Genomic DNA, 14,317 nt, shown 5'->3' with positions numbered 1-14,317 from the left:
GGTCCTGAATGGGGTAACTGTGCCCCTGAAGGACCAGGTGTGCAGCCTGGGAGTCATTTTGGACTCACAGCTGTCCATGGAGGTGCAGGTCAATTCTGTGTCCAGGGCGGCTGTCTACCAGCTCCATCTGGTGCGCAGGATGAGACCCTACCTGCCCGCAGACTGTCTCGCCAGAGTGGTGCACGGGCTGGTTATCTCCCACTTGGACTACTGTCATGCGCTGTATGTGGGGCTACCTTTGAAGGTGACCCAGAAACTACAACTAATCTAGAATGCGGCAGCTAGACTGGGGACTGGGAGACCACATAACACCGGTTTTGAAAGACCTACATTGGCTCCCAGCACATTTCCGAGCACAGTTCAATGTGTTGGTGCTGACCTTTAAAGCCCTAAATGGCCTCGGTCCTGTATACCTGAAGGAGCGTCTCCACCCCCATCGTTCTGCCCGGACACTGAGGTCCAGCGCCGAGGGCCTTCTGGCAGTTCCCTCACTGCGAGAGGTGAGGCTACATGGAACCAGGCAGAGGGCCTTCTCGGTAGTGGCACCCGCCCTGTGGAACGCCCTCCCACCAGACGTCAAAGAGAAGAACAACTACCAGACCTTTAGAAGACATCTGAAGGCAGCCGTTTAGGGAAGCTTTTAATGTGTGAGATTTTAGTGTATTTTTGGTCTTTGTTGGAAGCCACCCGGAGTAGCTGGGGAAACCCAGCCAGATGGGCGGTGTACAAATATATTATTAATATTATTATTATTCATTAAGAATGTAAGAGCACGCTGGATCAGGCCAGTGGCCCATCTTGTCCAGCATCCTATTCTTCTCACAGTGGCCAACCAGATGCCTATCATAGGAAACCTGCAAGCAGGATTCAAGCACAAGAACAACTCTCCCCTCCTGTGGTTTCCAGCCTCCAGCTGTGGGGCAGAGCAGAGCCATTGTGGTTGGTACCCATTGATTGTCCTCTCCCGCTTCTCTCTGAATTTATCCAATTCTCTTTTAAAGCCATCCAAGTTGGTGACCATCACTGCCTCCTGCTGCAGTGAGTTCCACAGTTTGACGATGTGCTGCTTTTACCTCTCCTGAATCTTCCAACATTCAGCTTTGTTGGGTGTCCAGGAGTTCTGGTGTTAGGGAGAATGACTTTTTCTCCATTCGCTTTCTCCTTAATTCATCCATAACACTGGGGAACATTTTATTTTTTTTCATTTTCTGTTGCATGAGATTTTCCAACTGTTCTTATACATTCTTTCAATGCTGGTTTCAAATCTGAAATCGATTTTCGTGTACGTGCTATAGTTATCTTTCAATTTCCGACTTTTGCCGATATGTCATATTTACACTGGTGATAAGTGGACACTGACACGTTGATCTACCCTAACCACATGGTAATTATTGTTTTGCAAACTTAATTTTTCATTATTTTTATAGTTTTGTAACCTTAATATTTGTATTTTTCAGATTGGACCACGGCTTCTTCAAGTAGACAAAAATGTGTAAACAAGGGAATACATTTTTTTGCATACCTCCAACTGTACATAGATATACAGTGGTACCTCGGGTTAAGTACTTAATTCATTCTGGAGGTCCATTCTTAACCTGAAACTGTTCATAATCTGAAGCACCACTTTAGTTAATGGGTTGGCAACTTCACAGAGGAAAAGTTTTATCAGCAGTTACTAGCCACAGTTGGAGAGTTATGCTGGAAACCACAGGAGGGGAGAGGGCTCTTGTGGTCAGATCCTGTTGTAGGCTTCCGACAGGCTTCTGTTAAGCCCCTGCGAGAACAGAATGCTGCCCTAGATGGGTAATAATAATACTAGTAATAATACTTTATTCTTTATACCCTGTCCATCTGGCTGGGTTTCCCCACCCACTCTGGGCAGCCCCAATAGAATATTAATACAGTAATAATAATAATAATAATAATAATAATAATAAGATCAAACATTAAAAACTTCCCTAAACAGAGTTGCCTTCAGATGTCTTCTAAAAGTCAGGTAGTTTTAATTACGCTAGTAGGACTACAGTACATTTTGTAAGGAGAAATATATGAAAGGTTACGAAGTAGAAAAAGAATATAGTTATCAGCTATGAGACTTAAATGTAATAGGGAAAGTAAGAGATTAGATTGGAAAATTTTCATACGAGGTTGATGGAAGTCAAAAATTGTATAAGATGTAAAAGTATGTTTAATTACTGTGGGAAATGATACGTTAAAAAACCAATAAAAAAATTTTAGCGGGAAAAAATGGTCAGATAGTTTTATTTCCTTGACCTCTGATGGGAGGGCGTTCCACAGGGCGGGTGCCACTACCAAGAAGGCCCTCTGCCTGGTTCCCTATACCCTCACTTCTTGCAGGGAGGGAACCAGCAGAAGACCCTCAGAGCTGGACCTCAGTGTCCGGGCAGAATGACGGGGGTGGAAAAGCTCCTGCAGGGATACCGACCCAACAGGATCTTCTTATACTTTTATCTCTGCATTTGTGTCCAAGCCGCTTCCACTTAACCTGGTTGCCAGCAGGACTTTCTAAGCATTGTGCCCCAGCCTCACCCCCGACAGCAGCAAGACTGCCTGCGATTCAGCTCCTGAGTTTGTTTCCAGAGTTGGTTCTCTACCATGGAAAACAAAAAGGAAAGAGTGTGTCTGGGCATGTGCAGAGGATCTGCCTTTATCTTCACCAAGAAACGACAGGAAGCCGACACACGTTTTGGATCAAAAGTTGAGTTTATCGCTATTAGGAAACATGTTTTTCAGACAACCTTGAATCAAGGCACCTCTTCCTTTGGCAATGAAACCCTGATGACACACCCCACCCCTCCCTTGCCCAGTAAATGTTACTGGGAATTTGTGGGTCACAGTGAAGACGGCACGTGGGCATGGGTACATAGTTTGGCACAGAGCTGTGGAAATGGCAGTTGCAACCAAGAGAAAAGGCATGCTTAAGTGAATAAGCAGAGACATCACCTTGCCAACAAAGGTCCGTATAGTGAAAGCTATGGTTTTCCCAGTAGTGATGTATGGAAGTGAGAGCTGGACCATCAAGAAGGCTGATCGCCGAAGAATTGATGCTTTTGAATTCTGGTGCTGGAGGAGACTCTTGAGAGTCCCATGGACTGCAAGAAGATCCAACCTCTCCATTCTGAAGGCAATCAGCCCTGAGTGCTCACTGGAAGGACAGATCCTGAAGCTGAGGCGCCAAGACTTTGGCCACCTCATGAGAAGAGAAGACTCCTTGGAAAAGACCCTGATGCTGGGAAAGATGGAGGGCACAAGGAGAAGGGGACAACAGAGGACGAGATGGTAGGACAGTGTTCTCGAAGCTACCAGCACGAGTTTGACCAAACTGCGGGAGGCAGTGAAAGACAGGAGGGCCTGGCGTGCTCTGGTCCAGGGGGTCACGAAGAGGCGGACATGACTCAACAACAACAAAGTCAATAAGAAATTTAGACCTCCATATAATGGGCATCCTTGAACCCAGCCTGGGTCTGGCACAGCCTGGCAGATGTCTGCTCTTATCCCGACGTACACACCTCAAAAGCCATCCCTGAGTAAGCTGCAACACATTTAGTGTTGGCGCTCATTTTGGGGAAGAGAGGAGTAGACCCCCGTCTCCAGAGCAGAATCCCTGCATCCGTTCTGGCAGTGTCTCCCGTGCAAAGCGTCCTTCAGTCTGCCTCTGCCCAGCCATCTCTGGGCACGTGGTGAGGGATCGCCTTGGTGTCACGGCCAACCCCCCTCTCCCGCAGCTGAGGCTCTTCCTGCTGGTACCACCGGTCTTCGTTGAAATCTGGGAAGAAGAAGGCGATTTCCCTGCTGGCTGATGCTGCCGAATCTGCAAGGGAGGAGAGAAATGTGAGCGAGTGCGGGGCCAGGCTGATCTGAGTTCAAAATCAGCTGGCTGCACTGGCAGCCGGTAAAAATCCCACTTCGATTTCAAGGTGTTAGAAATCACTAGCTGGCTGAATTGGTCCTACTTGGACCAGCAAGGAGACCAGGGGAGAATTAGCTGTGGGATCCCAGAGCGGGGAATCTTCATAAAAAGGGGAGAGGGAGGGAAGGAAGGGGAATAAAAGATCAGGCTAAGTTCAAGTTGAAAGCCAGGCAGAATAGCTCTGTCTGCGGAAGGAGATTAAATCCTGCAGGCCCTGGTCTCATGGGACAGAGCATTCCACCAGGTCGGAACCATCACTGAGAAGGCCCTGGCCCTGGTGGAGGATAATCTGACTTCCTTAGGGCCCGGGACCTCTAAACTATGGTTATTCATGGACCTTAAGGTCCTCTGCGGGGCAGAACAGAAGAGTCCCACCCCCTGCAATGAAGGAATCTTATGGTGGATTCCAAAGGATCCCTTGGTACAATCCTGCTCCCTTGGCTACAACGATTCCTTAGCCCTCTTTGCTGGGCCCAGACTTTGGGGCTCCTTTGCAAAGGAATATTTTACAAGTTGCTTGGAGAGCTTGTCCAAAGTTCTCCTGCTCCCCATTTCCCGCCCCTCCCGGACTCACCTGAGCCGTGGACGGTGTTCCGAGTGTCCGTGAGGCCAAATGACCCACGGATGGACTCTGGGTCTGTGTGCTGGGCACGGAAAACCCTGGTGGGACCCATCAGAGACCTCCAGAGCGAGATGGCTTCTTCATGGGCAAGGATGTATGTCCTCATGGGGCCGCTGGAAAGGAAGAGAGAGAAGGCGCAAGGAAGGTCAGGGGGTCGTGTCACACGGATCTTGCAAGCAGCCGGACTGGTGGCCAACTGGCTTCCATGCACAAGTCAAAAGCGCAGGCAATAAACCTTAAAAGCCCTAGGTGGCCTTGGCTCAGGAAATCTCCCTCCCAGTGTTCAAAACTGGCCAGGCGCCAGTTGCCTTTTGCAACTGGCACAGGTCCAATTGCAACCAAGTGGAGATCTCTGGGTGGCAGGCTGTCGACTGGGGAAAGCAAAACGTCACTTAAGAGAAGGCGCGGAAATATTTTCCTTGACGCTTGAAATAGTTTTAGTCTGCATGTAACAGATATAACAGGAAAGGCGTAAAGGTGAAGAATATGTAGAAAGCACAATGAGGTGAATCGGAAGTCAAAAGCGTGTGTGATGTTACGCGATGTGTTGTTAGTTAATATTTAGTTGTCATTGAGGCACTGTCTTTGTTTGTCTGTATTGTTATACGTAAATTGTTTTGCAATAAAGTTATAAAAAAGGATGAATGCTGTTTCTCTGGAGATTCAACACAGGAGCAGTGTACTGATGGAGTGTCTAATTCAGGGGTCAGCAAACTATTCCAGCAGGGGGCCGGTCCACTGTCCCTCAGACCTTGTGGGGGGCCGGACTATATTTTGAGGGGGGGGGAATGAACGAATTCCTATACCCCACAAATAACCCAGAGATGCGTTTTAAATAAAAGGACACATTCTACTCATGTAAAAACACGCTGATTCCTGTACCGTCCGTGGGCCAGATTGAGAAGGCGATTGGGCCGGATCTGGCCCACGGACGTTAGGTTGCCTACCCATGATTTAATTTCTCTCTGCCTATGCTCAAGCTGTATATTTGCTAAGCATTTTAATGCAAGAAAGAAAGAAAGAAAGAAAGAAAGAAAGAAAGAAAGAAAGAAAGATAGTTAGTTTTAGTCTGGGTTGTTTTGTTTGATGATTCCATAGATAGAATTGCAGAGTTAGAAGGGTCCCAGGCATGTCCAAAGCCTGTTTTGGAGGCCTAATCCAGCCCAGTCAGTTTAATCTGGCCCCTGTGGCAGTTTATTTCCTGGAGTAAAATCCTAAAAAAAACCTCAACAACTTCAATCCTAAAAAAAGGCTAACCACTTTGGTCGGCCCTTTGGTCGGCCCTCACAGCCCTTCACTTCATCAAATCTGGCCCTCTTTGAAAAAAGTTTGGACACCACTTCTAGTCCAACCCCCCCCCCCAGCAATGCAGGAATATGCAGGGGTCCCATATGGGAATCGAACCTGCAAATTTGGGATTATCAGACCATGTTTTACCCGACTGAGTTATCCAGATGTTGCAAACCACGTTGAAATTTGTTCGTTAACGACAAACCAAGCTGGTGGACTGTGCTGAAATGGCAAAGCTGACTGGAAAACTCAGGAACCGAGAGGACAAAAACTTTACAAAAGAATGGGAGGAATTTACAACTTTTTAAAGAGACCGCTGTAAGCAGATGGAAACATTGGCAGGATTTTGATTTCACTTGTGGTGTAATAATTACCATGGAAAACATGGAAGGATCTAATAGTTACAGAGTTTGGAGAAGATGCACTTTTAAATGATTTAAAAGGGACTCCAGGGAAGGAGGGGGAGAAATCCTGAGACTCAGGGGAATCTTTTTATATGGATATGTAATTGAATTTTTAAAATATAATTTTGCATTGTAAAAACCAAATAAAAATGATTCCAAAAAAAGAGAGATTTGTTCTTTAAAATATAAAGCGGTATAGAAATCGAAATAATAGTAATAATAATAGTAATAGTAATAATAATAGTAATAATAATAATAATAAATAGGGCACCAACCTGGTACCATCCAGATGTTTTAAACTACAACTCCCACCAGCCCCCATTATGTCTTATGTGTTTTGTATTTTATTACACAATTTTTGTTTCCTTGAAAAATCTCAATTAATTAAAAGATATATATATATGCTGCGGACGTACCTGGCCATGAATTCCACCAGCCTCTGGTAGAAGAAACGCCCTGAAAAAGAGATCGAGAGCCCTGAGACCAATGCACGCTTCTGGGAGAGGTCTTGAGAGAACCCTTCCCAGGAGTTATTGCCATCCTTTCCCTATGCACACCAGGGGTGGCACACCAGAGTTGGACTCCAACTCTGCCCCAGCCAGGGCTGATGGGATCTGTAGTCCCAGACGCCAGAAGGACCACCGGGGGTTCTCCACCTGCGCTGTGTATAAACTGCAAGAGCCTTCCTGTCTCGCGTGACTTCCAAGCCATCTCTTGAAGGACACCAGGGCCCCAAGCACAGACTCTTAGAGAAGGGCCCCAGTTCAGAGTGCCTGCCTTTAATGAAGAAGGTCTCAAATTCAATCTCCAGGTAAGGTCGCGAGAGACTCCATCGTCCAGCCCAAACACCAAGGTCCAGCTCCGAGGGCCTTCTGTCAGTTCCCTCCCTGCGAGAAGCGAAGTTACAGGGAACCAGGCAGAGGGCCTTCTTGGTGGTGGCACCTGCCCTGTGGAACGCCCTCCCACCAGATGTCAAAGAGAACAACAACTACCAGACATTCAGAAGACATCTGAAGGCAGCCCTGTTCAGGGGAGCTTTTAATGTTTGATTCTATTTTCAACATTCTGTTGGGAGTTGCCCAGAGTGGCTGGGGAAACCCAGCCAGATGGGTAGGGTATAAATAAATTATTATTATTATTATTATTATTATTATTATTATTATTATTATTATTCCTACCTAAAACCCTGGCATGCAAATGCTGCCAGTGAGGGTTGGCAGCTTTGCGTGAGATGCTCTGATGGTCTGACTCAGCAGCGCCGGGTTTATGTATACGCTAAACAAACTATAGCTTAAGGCCTCACTCTCTTGGGGCCCCCAAAAAATTGAAAGGAAAAAAACCTGGATGTACATTTCCAAAATATAAAATGAAAAACCAATAATTATAAAACCTACATACAACAAGAGTGTTTTGTGTTGTGTAGGCTCCTATGATGTAAGTCATGGGCCCTGCCTGCTCACCTGCTCCCTAAAATATCCCTGGTTTGCTCCTTTCTATATATAGGGTGCCCACATTCTGCATGGACTGGGTGCACGGCAACATGTGCAAATGGCTTCAGATACCTATTAGGTCCATCAATGACCATATAGCATATATTCCACACAAAAAACAGCGGCCATTTGTTGTTGACAAAGGACAGCTGGACATATCAAGGGCCCTTCAGTAGCTTAGGGCCTCATCAAACCGAAATCCGGCCCTTGGACTCAATAAAAGCCAGCTTCCTAGGCTCCACACGCAAAGTTTCACGTCTACCCCAGACAAGACACAGTTCCTACTTGGATGCATTAATTCCATGTAGGATACTTCTCGTAACCTGTATGAAGGACATCGCGCGTGATGGGCAGGAGGCAAGACCATGAGAGCTCGTAAGTTGTTCTAAACTATGTTCAAGACCACAGAATCACAGAACTGTAGAGTTTAACGGGACCCACGAGGGTAATCTAGTCCAACTGCCTGCCATGCAGGAATCTCAACTAAATCATCCCTGACAGATGACCATCCAACCTCTGCTTGAAAACCTCCATGGGAGGAGAGCCCACAAGACTGCATTTCAATGTTGCTGCCTGGCCTGAGACCTTTGGGTGCGGAGCGGGTGATTGATCATAATAACAGAACCACAGAGGTGGATTATTAAATGTGTTAATACGGGTAGAAGTTATAAACACTGCAGCTGTTGAGTGAATTACTATTACGATTGTAATACAACTGGTTTTAAACCAGTTTAAACCAGTTTAAACCCCATCATTCTGCCCGGACGCTGAGGTCCAGCGCCGAGGGCCTTCTGGCGGTTCCCTCATTGCGAGAAGCGAAGCTACAGGGAACCAGGCAGAGGGCCTTCTCGGTGGTGGCGCCCACCCTGTGGAATGCCCTTCCAGCAGATGTCAAAGCGATAAACTACCTGACATTCAGAAGACATCTTAAGGCAGCCCTGTTCAGGGAAGTTTTTAACGTGTGATATTTTACTGTATTTTTGGTTTTTATGGAAGCCGCCCAGAGTGGCTGGGGAGGCCCAGCCAGATGGGCGGGGTATAAATAAATTATTATTATTATTATTATTATTATTATTATTAGTAACGCAGTGTAAGGTAGTCTGTATGGGAGTATATTGTATTTAGTTATGGGGTATCAGAGTTTTTAGGGGGTTAACCAGGCTGGGATAGCTGGGATAGTAGGCTTGCTGGTTTTCGAATGTCTGATGTAGATTTTTTTCAATTTCGTTGTTCTATATAGGACAATGTCATTAAAGATTATTGTATCGTATCGCTTTGGAAGCAGAATAAATAAATAAATAAACCTGTAATTCTAGCATGCGGGGGGGGGGGACAGGACCAAAATGATACAACTGGATATTTGATTAATTGATATTTGATTTGGTATTGTGATTTGACATGGATATAATGAGGTGTCTTATGGATTCTTGTCATTGGAAACTATTTAAAAGTATTGTTTTTTAAAAAATAAAACCATAGAGGTGGAAGAGACCCAAAGATTCATCTAGCCCAACCACCTGCAGTGCAAATATCAATAATAATAATAATAATAATAATAATAATATTTCTTTGTGTACCTGCGGTGGGCTCCTAACTTGCCCCGCTAGCTGCATGGACCAGTGGGTAACTGCCATGAGTTGCATCTGTCATGGGCGTCTGAGCTGACATTCCTGCATTGCAGAGGGTTGGACTACAGGACCTTTGGGGGTCCCTTCCAACTCTAAAATTCTATGATTCTAAGTAAGGAAACAGCTTCCATGTTTCCCCTGGATTAGAGCCATCTAAGTGCCTCTTACTGGATTCTCTGCTGACCCCACCTACTTCCTGGGCTTAGCAATGGGGTATTTTTTGGGGGGTGGTCCTGACCTGAGTGTTCCTGGTAGAACCTCTGGCTCTCCTGCCTGCTCCATGTCACATCCTTGCTCCTGACGATCAATAACCGGTTGTCCAGGATGGTCTGGTGCACAGCCTGGGAAGAGAAGAGGACGAGTCGCTCTGAAGCCAACGCTACAGACAAGGAGACGGACAGGAGGGGCAGCGGGGAGACTTTTTGCAGCCTTGGGAGCCAGGTTCGAATCTAGTGGCCACAACCTTGAGCGTATCTCATGGCAAAGCTCTCTGGAACATAGCTGTCAACTTACAGTTTTGAAAATAAGGGACCAGCAGCCTCGAAAATAAGGGATCAGCAGTCAAAATAAGGGATTTTCAGAGCACAGGTAGGTTCAACTTCTGAGCCCCTCCGAGCCAAAGGCGGAAAGCCCAGCCAGCAGCCAAACAAAGCCTCAAGCAGTGGTTCCCACAGCGCAGCAACCCGGCAAAGGGGATGCAGCAAGGAAAACCACCGTCACCTCTCCGCTGGGAAGCGCTGAGCAAAGGCGAGTCCCCAGGCAACGCGGCCGATTTGATCGGCACAAGGCATGCAAGTTCCACCCCCCCAGCCGTTCTTAGACTCCTTATTGGGTGAGCAACACAGCCAAGCAACACAGTTGGAGCCTCCCTCCTCCCTGGCCGGCAGGGAGGGAGGAAGAGGAGCTGCTTCATTTGAAATCTGGGAAATTTAAGGGACATCATCAATAAGGGACAGCAGCGGGACACGGTGCTGGGATAAGGGACTTTCCCGCCAAATAAGGGATGGTTGGCAGCTATGCTCTGGAACTGCTCCGTAAGCAGCTGCTCAGAGTTATTTCTAATGCCAGACAGTGGGGCAGCCCCAAAGGGAAAGACATAAAGGGCAAATTGCCCCTCTAGGTCTCTCCTTCGGGGTGTGGCGACTGTGAAATATTGGAGCAGCAAGCATCTAAAAGAACTAAATCACCTGTTCAGGCCTCTCCCCCCCCACCCCCAACTGTTAAGAACAGACCTCCGGAACGAATTAAGTTCTTAACCCGAGGTACCACTGTATAGAAATGAATAATAATAATAATAATAATAATAATAATAATAATAATAATAATAATTTATTACTACACGCTGTTCTTCTTAACTTAGCTCCAACTCTCGGGCCCTGGAATCTCAGCCTGGCACCCCTGAAAGCCCGGTGCCCGGGTGCCCCGAACCCCTGGCGCCTATGGTTAAGACGGCCCTGCTAATAGGCCTTCAAAGTAGACCCCCTCTGATTGGAAACTCAGCGGTTCAAATCCCCACAACGAGGTGAGCTCCTGTTGCTCAGTCCCAGCTCCTGCCAACCTAGCAGTTCGAAAGCACACCAAAAAGTGCAAGTAGATAAATAGGTACCACTGTGGCGGGAAGGTAAATGGCGTTTCTATGCACTCTGGTTATCGTCACGGTGTCCCGTTGCTCCAGAAGCAGTTTAGTCCTGCTGGCCACATGACCTGGAAAGCCGTCTGCGGACGAACACCGGCTCCCTCGGCCTGAAAGCGAGATAAGCGCCGCACCCCATAGTCGCCTTTGACTGGACTTAACCATCCAGGGGTCCTTTACCTTTTAGCTGTGTTCATGTCCTACTTGTGGGTTTCGCTTTGGGGCATTTGGTCGGCCACTGTGTGAACAGGAAGCTGGAAGAGCCATTGGGCTGATCCTGCAGGCTCTCCTTACCTTCTTTGGTCCTTACCTCGAGGAAGAGAGGGTGAGCCACGGCATCAGGCTTGATGATGGCAAGGGTGAGTTGCAGGACCCGCCGTGGAGCATGCAGAACGGCCCTCATCCTGCTCACTGGTTTCCCATGCCCTGGGTGGGGCTGGCAGGTGCTCTGTCTGTCCGTCTCGTGGTGGCCCGTCCCCAAAGCATCGGCCTGGCAATATAAAGTCAGGTCAGTGCGGTGTAGTGGTTAGAGAGTGTCCGACTAGGCCCTGGGCGACCAGGGTCGAATCCCTGGCCAATAATAATAATAATAATAATAATAAATGTTTATTTATATCCCGCCCTCCCCAGCCGAAGCGAGGCTCAGGGCGGCTAACAATAATAAAATAATACAACATTCTAAAATCAATTCATTCTAAAATCAGTTCAAATCAAATCAATGGCAACCATTGGGCTAGAGATCTGTGAGGATTACCAAAGGAGGGGGTCAGACTGTGCCTTGGCCAAAGGCCTGGTGGAACAGCTCTGTCTTGCAGGCCCTGCGGAAAGATGTCAAGTCCCGCAGGAGCCTAGTCTCTTGTGACAGAGCGTTCCACCAGATCGGGGCCACGGCCGAAAAAGCCCTGGCTCTGGTTGAGGCCAGCCTAACCTCTCTGTGGCCCGGGACCTCCAAGATGTTTTTGTTTGAAGACCGTAAGGTCCTCTGTGGGACATACCAGGAGAGGCAGTCCTGTAGGTACGAGGGTCCTAGGCTGTATATGGTCAAATCCAGCACCTTAAACCTGACCCTGTACTCCACCGGGAGCCAGTGCAGCTGGTATAGCACCGGGTGAATATGATCCCGCGGCAAGGACCCCGTAAAGAGTCTCGCCACGGCATTCTGCACCCGCTGGAGTTTCTGGGTCAGTCTCAAGGGCAGCCCCACGTAGAGCGAGTTACAATAATCCAGTCTGGAGGTCACAGTGGCTAGATCAGGGCGAGAGAGGTAAGGAGCCAACTGCTTAGCTTGGCAGAGATGAAAAAGCTCAATGGGCGACCTCGGGCAAGTCACTGCCTCTCCAGCCTCCCTCAAAGGGTTGTGGGGATTGGGGAGAGCTGTGTGTGCCACTTTGAGCTCCTTGGAGGGAAATAAAGACCAAAAAATTGAAAATAAATAAAGGAAGGGCAAGATTTGGAGAGCACTGAAGAGCCAGCAAGAGGACACAAGTCTCAGCGGTCGGGTGCTCAAAATTCTGCCCTGGCTGCCCATGTTCTACCAGGTTAGGTTAAAGATTCCTGAATTAATATACAAGGAGCTGTTGAAAGGATGAAAAGAAGGGGCGTATTAGGGGCACCCCATGTTCCTTGAAGGTGTGGGAATTAGATATTGAGGCACATGGAAGTCAATCAGTGCCTTCCGTGTATGCAAAATGTCTGGCTCATTTAAGACTATATGAAACATTTATTCTAAGTAATGATGGGACTCACAGCGGGTGGAAAATGCTTTTAGTTTTGTAAATCTTTATTATTTGTAAAAAGATTCTTTGTAGGAGCTAATACTTTATTATCCCTATGTGATTTTATGCTGTGGACTACCCTGAGACCTGTGGGTATAGGGCAGTATAATAATAATAATAATAATAATAATAATAATAATAATAATAATAATGGTAATGTTTTTTGTAATGTTGGTGGCAAGCAGGTCAATAGTGGGTGGGGGAGCCTACATTGCAAAAAATATTACCCTTCTCTTAAAACTGTATGTACTGAGTTCCTACATTTTGTACAAAGTACAGTGGTACCTCGGGTTAAGTACTTAATTCGTTCTGGAGGTCCGTACTTAACCTGAGACTGTTCTTAACCTGAAGCACCACTTTAGCTAATGGGGCTTCCTGCTGCCGCTGCGCCCCCGAAGCACAATTTCTGTTCTCATCCTGAAGCAAAGTTCTTAACCTGAAGCACTATTTCTGGATTAGCGGAGTCTGTAACCTGAAGCGTATGTAACCTGAAGTGTATGTAACCCGAGGTACCACTGTACATCAAAGTAAAGCAAGCAAAACAAAAACAACAAATTCTATTATTATTATTATTATAGCTCTTTTAGATGGGACATAAACTGAATAAATAAGTAATATAAAAAGCAATGTTGCACAGAGATGGGCAGTTCTGCTCCAGATATTGTGGGATGCAGAGGAGTCACCCAGCATATATAAAAGCATAATGAAACATTAAACTTTTTTTTAAACACACACACACACACACACACTTCCAATACAGATTTGCTTTTAAATGCTTCTGAAGGCTGTTGTTGTTGTTTGAATTTGTCTACTGCCCTGTACCTGCAGGTCTCAGGGCGGTTCACTGATCCCCTTGGCATCTGGTGGGAGGGCGCCAGAAGAAGGAAGGAAGGAAGGAAGGAAGGAAGGAAGGAAGGAAGGAAGGAAGGAAGGAAGGAAGGAGAGAGAGAGAGAGGGGGGGGAGAGAGAGAGAGAGAGAGAGAGTGTAAGTAAGAGGAAGAGTGGGGTGGGAAGGGAAGGATGGAAGGGCAGATGGGAGGATGGGAGGGAGGATGGGAAGAAGGAAGGAGGGAGAGCGTGAGAGAGAGAGAGGGAGGAAGAGTGGGGCGGGAAGAGAAGGGAAGGATGGAAGGGAGGATGGAAAGAAGAAGGGAAGGGGAAGGAAAGAGAAGAAAGGAAGGAAGAAGGGAAGGGGAAGGAAAGAGAAGAAGGAATGGAAGGAAGGAAAGAAGGATGGATGGAAGGAAGAGGGCTTTCCCCCTCCGCTCTGAAGCCAAGCCAGGGGCGTGGGGGCCCCCCAACTCCCCCCCCCGTGAGTGGGGCTGGCAGGGGGGTGAGGGAGAGGGGGTGTCTCTGTGCTTCCGAGGGGGGAGAGGTCTCTTGGGGGGCGAGAGGATCCTGCCCGGGGGGGAAGAAGAGGGGGAGGGAGGGAAGAGGCCTCATCCTGCTCCGGTACCTGCCTGTCCCCGGCGGCGGCGTCTCCCTCCTCCTTCCCTCCTTCCTCCTTCCCTCCTTCCTTCCTCTTCCTCCTCCCTCCCTTTCCC

At 47.5% G+C, this 14,317-nt stretch overlaps 1 protein-coding gene across 1 annotated transcript; it reads right to left on the bottom strand.

The window, feature by feature from the left end:
* Positions 1 to 2,701: 2,701 nt before the first annotated feature.
* Positions 2,702 to 14,296, bottom strand: NME6 (NME/NM23 nucleoside diphosphate kinase 6). The gene is made up of 6 exons (XM_081927487.1): positions 14,230 to 14,296; positions 11,309 to 11,488; positions 9,604 to 9,706; positions 6,664 to 6,703; positions 4,506 to 4,666; positions 2,702 to 3,832 (listed from the first exon to the last, which is right to left on the bottom strand). Exons 2-6 carry the CDS (start codon positions 11,399 to 11,401, stop codon positions 3,666 to 3,668), a joined length of 564 nt encoding a protein of 187 aa, XP_081783613.1. The 5' UTR covers positions 11,402 to 11,488; positions 14,230 to 14,296; the 3' UTR covers positions 2,702 to 3,665.
* Between the last annotated feature and the right edge of the window lie 21 nt (positions 14,297 to 14,317).

Source organism: Podarcis melisellensis (assembly GCF_964234715.1).
Source record: "Podarcis melisellensis genome assembly, chromosome: 10".
In the NCBI taxonomy this organism is placed as follows: Eukaryota; Metazoa; Chordata; class Lepidosauria; order Squamata; family Lacertidae; genus Podarcis; species Podarcis melisellensis.
The sequence above is the reverse complement of the archived record's forward strand: the minus strand, read 5'-3'. Positions and strand labels throughout refer to the sequence as shown.

Excerpts from the sequence above, each read along its gene's own strand:
- NME6 (XM_081927487.1), bottom strand. The coding sequence starts at position 11,401 with ATGAGGGCCGTTCTGCATGCTCCACGGCGGGTCCTGCAACTCACCCTT. Across the intron at positions 6,704-9,603 it reads GTTCTACCAGGAACACTCAG|GGCGTTTCTTCTACCAGAGG; the intron begins GTCAGGACCACC and ends TCTCTTTTTCAG. Across the intron at positions 4,667-6,663 it reads CTGGTGGAATTCATGGCCAG|CGGCCCCATGAGGACATACA; the intron begins GTACGTCCGCAG and ends CTTCCTTTCCAG.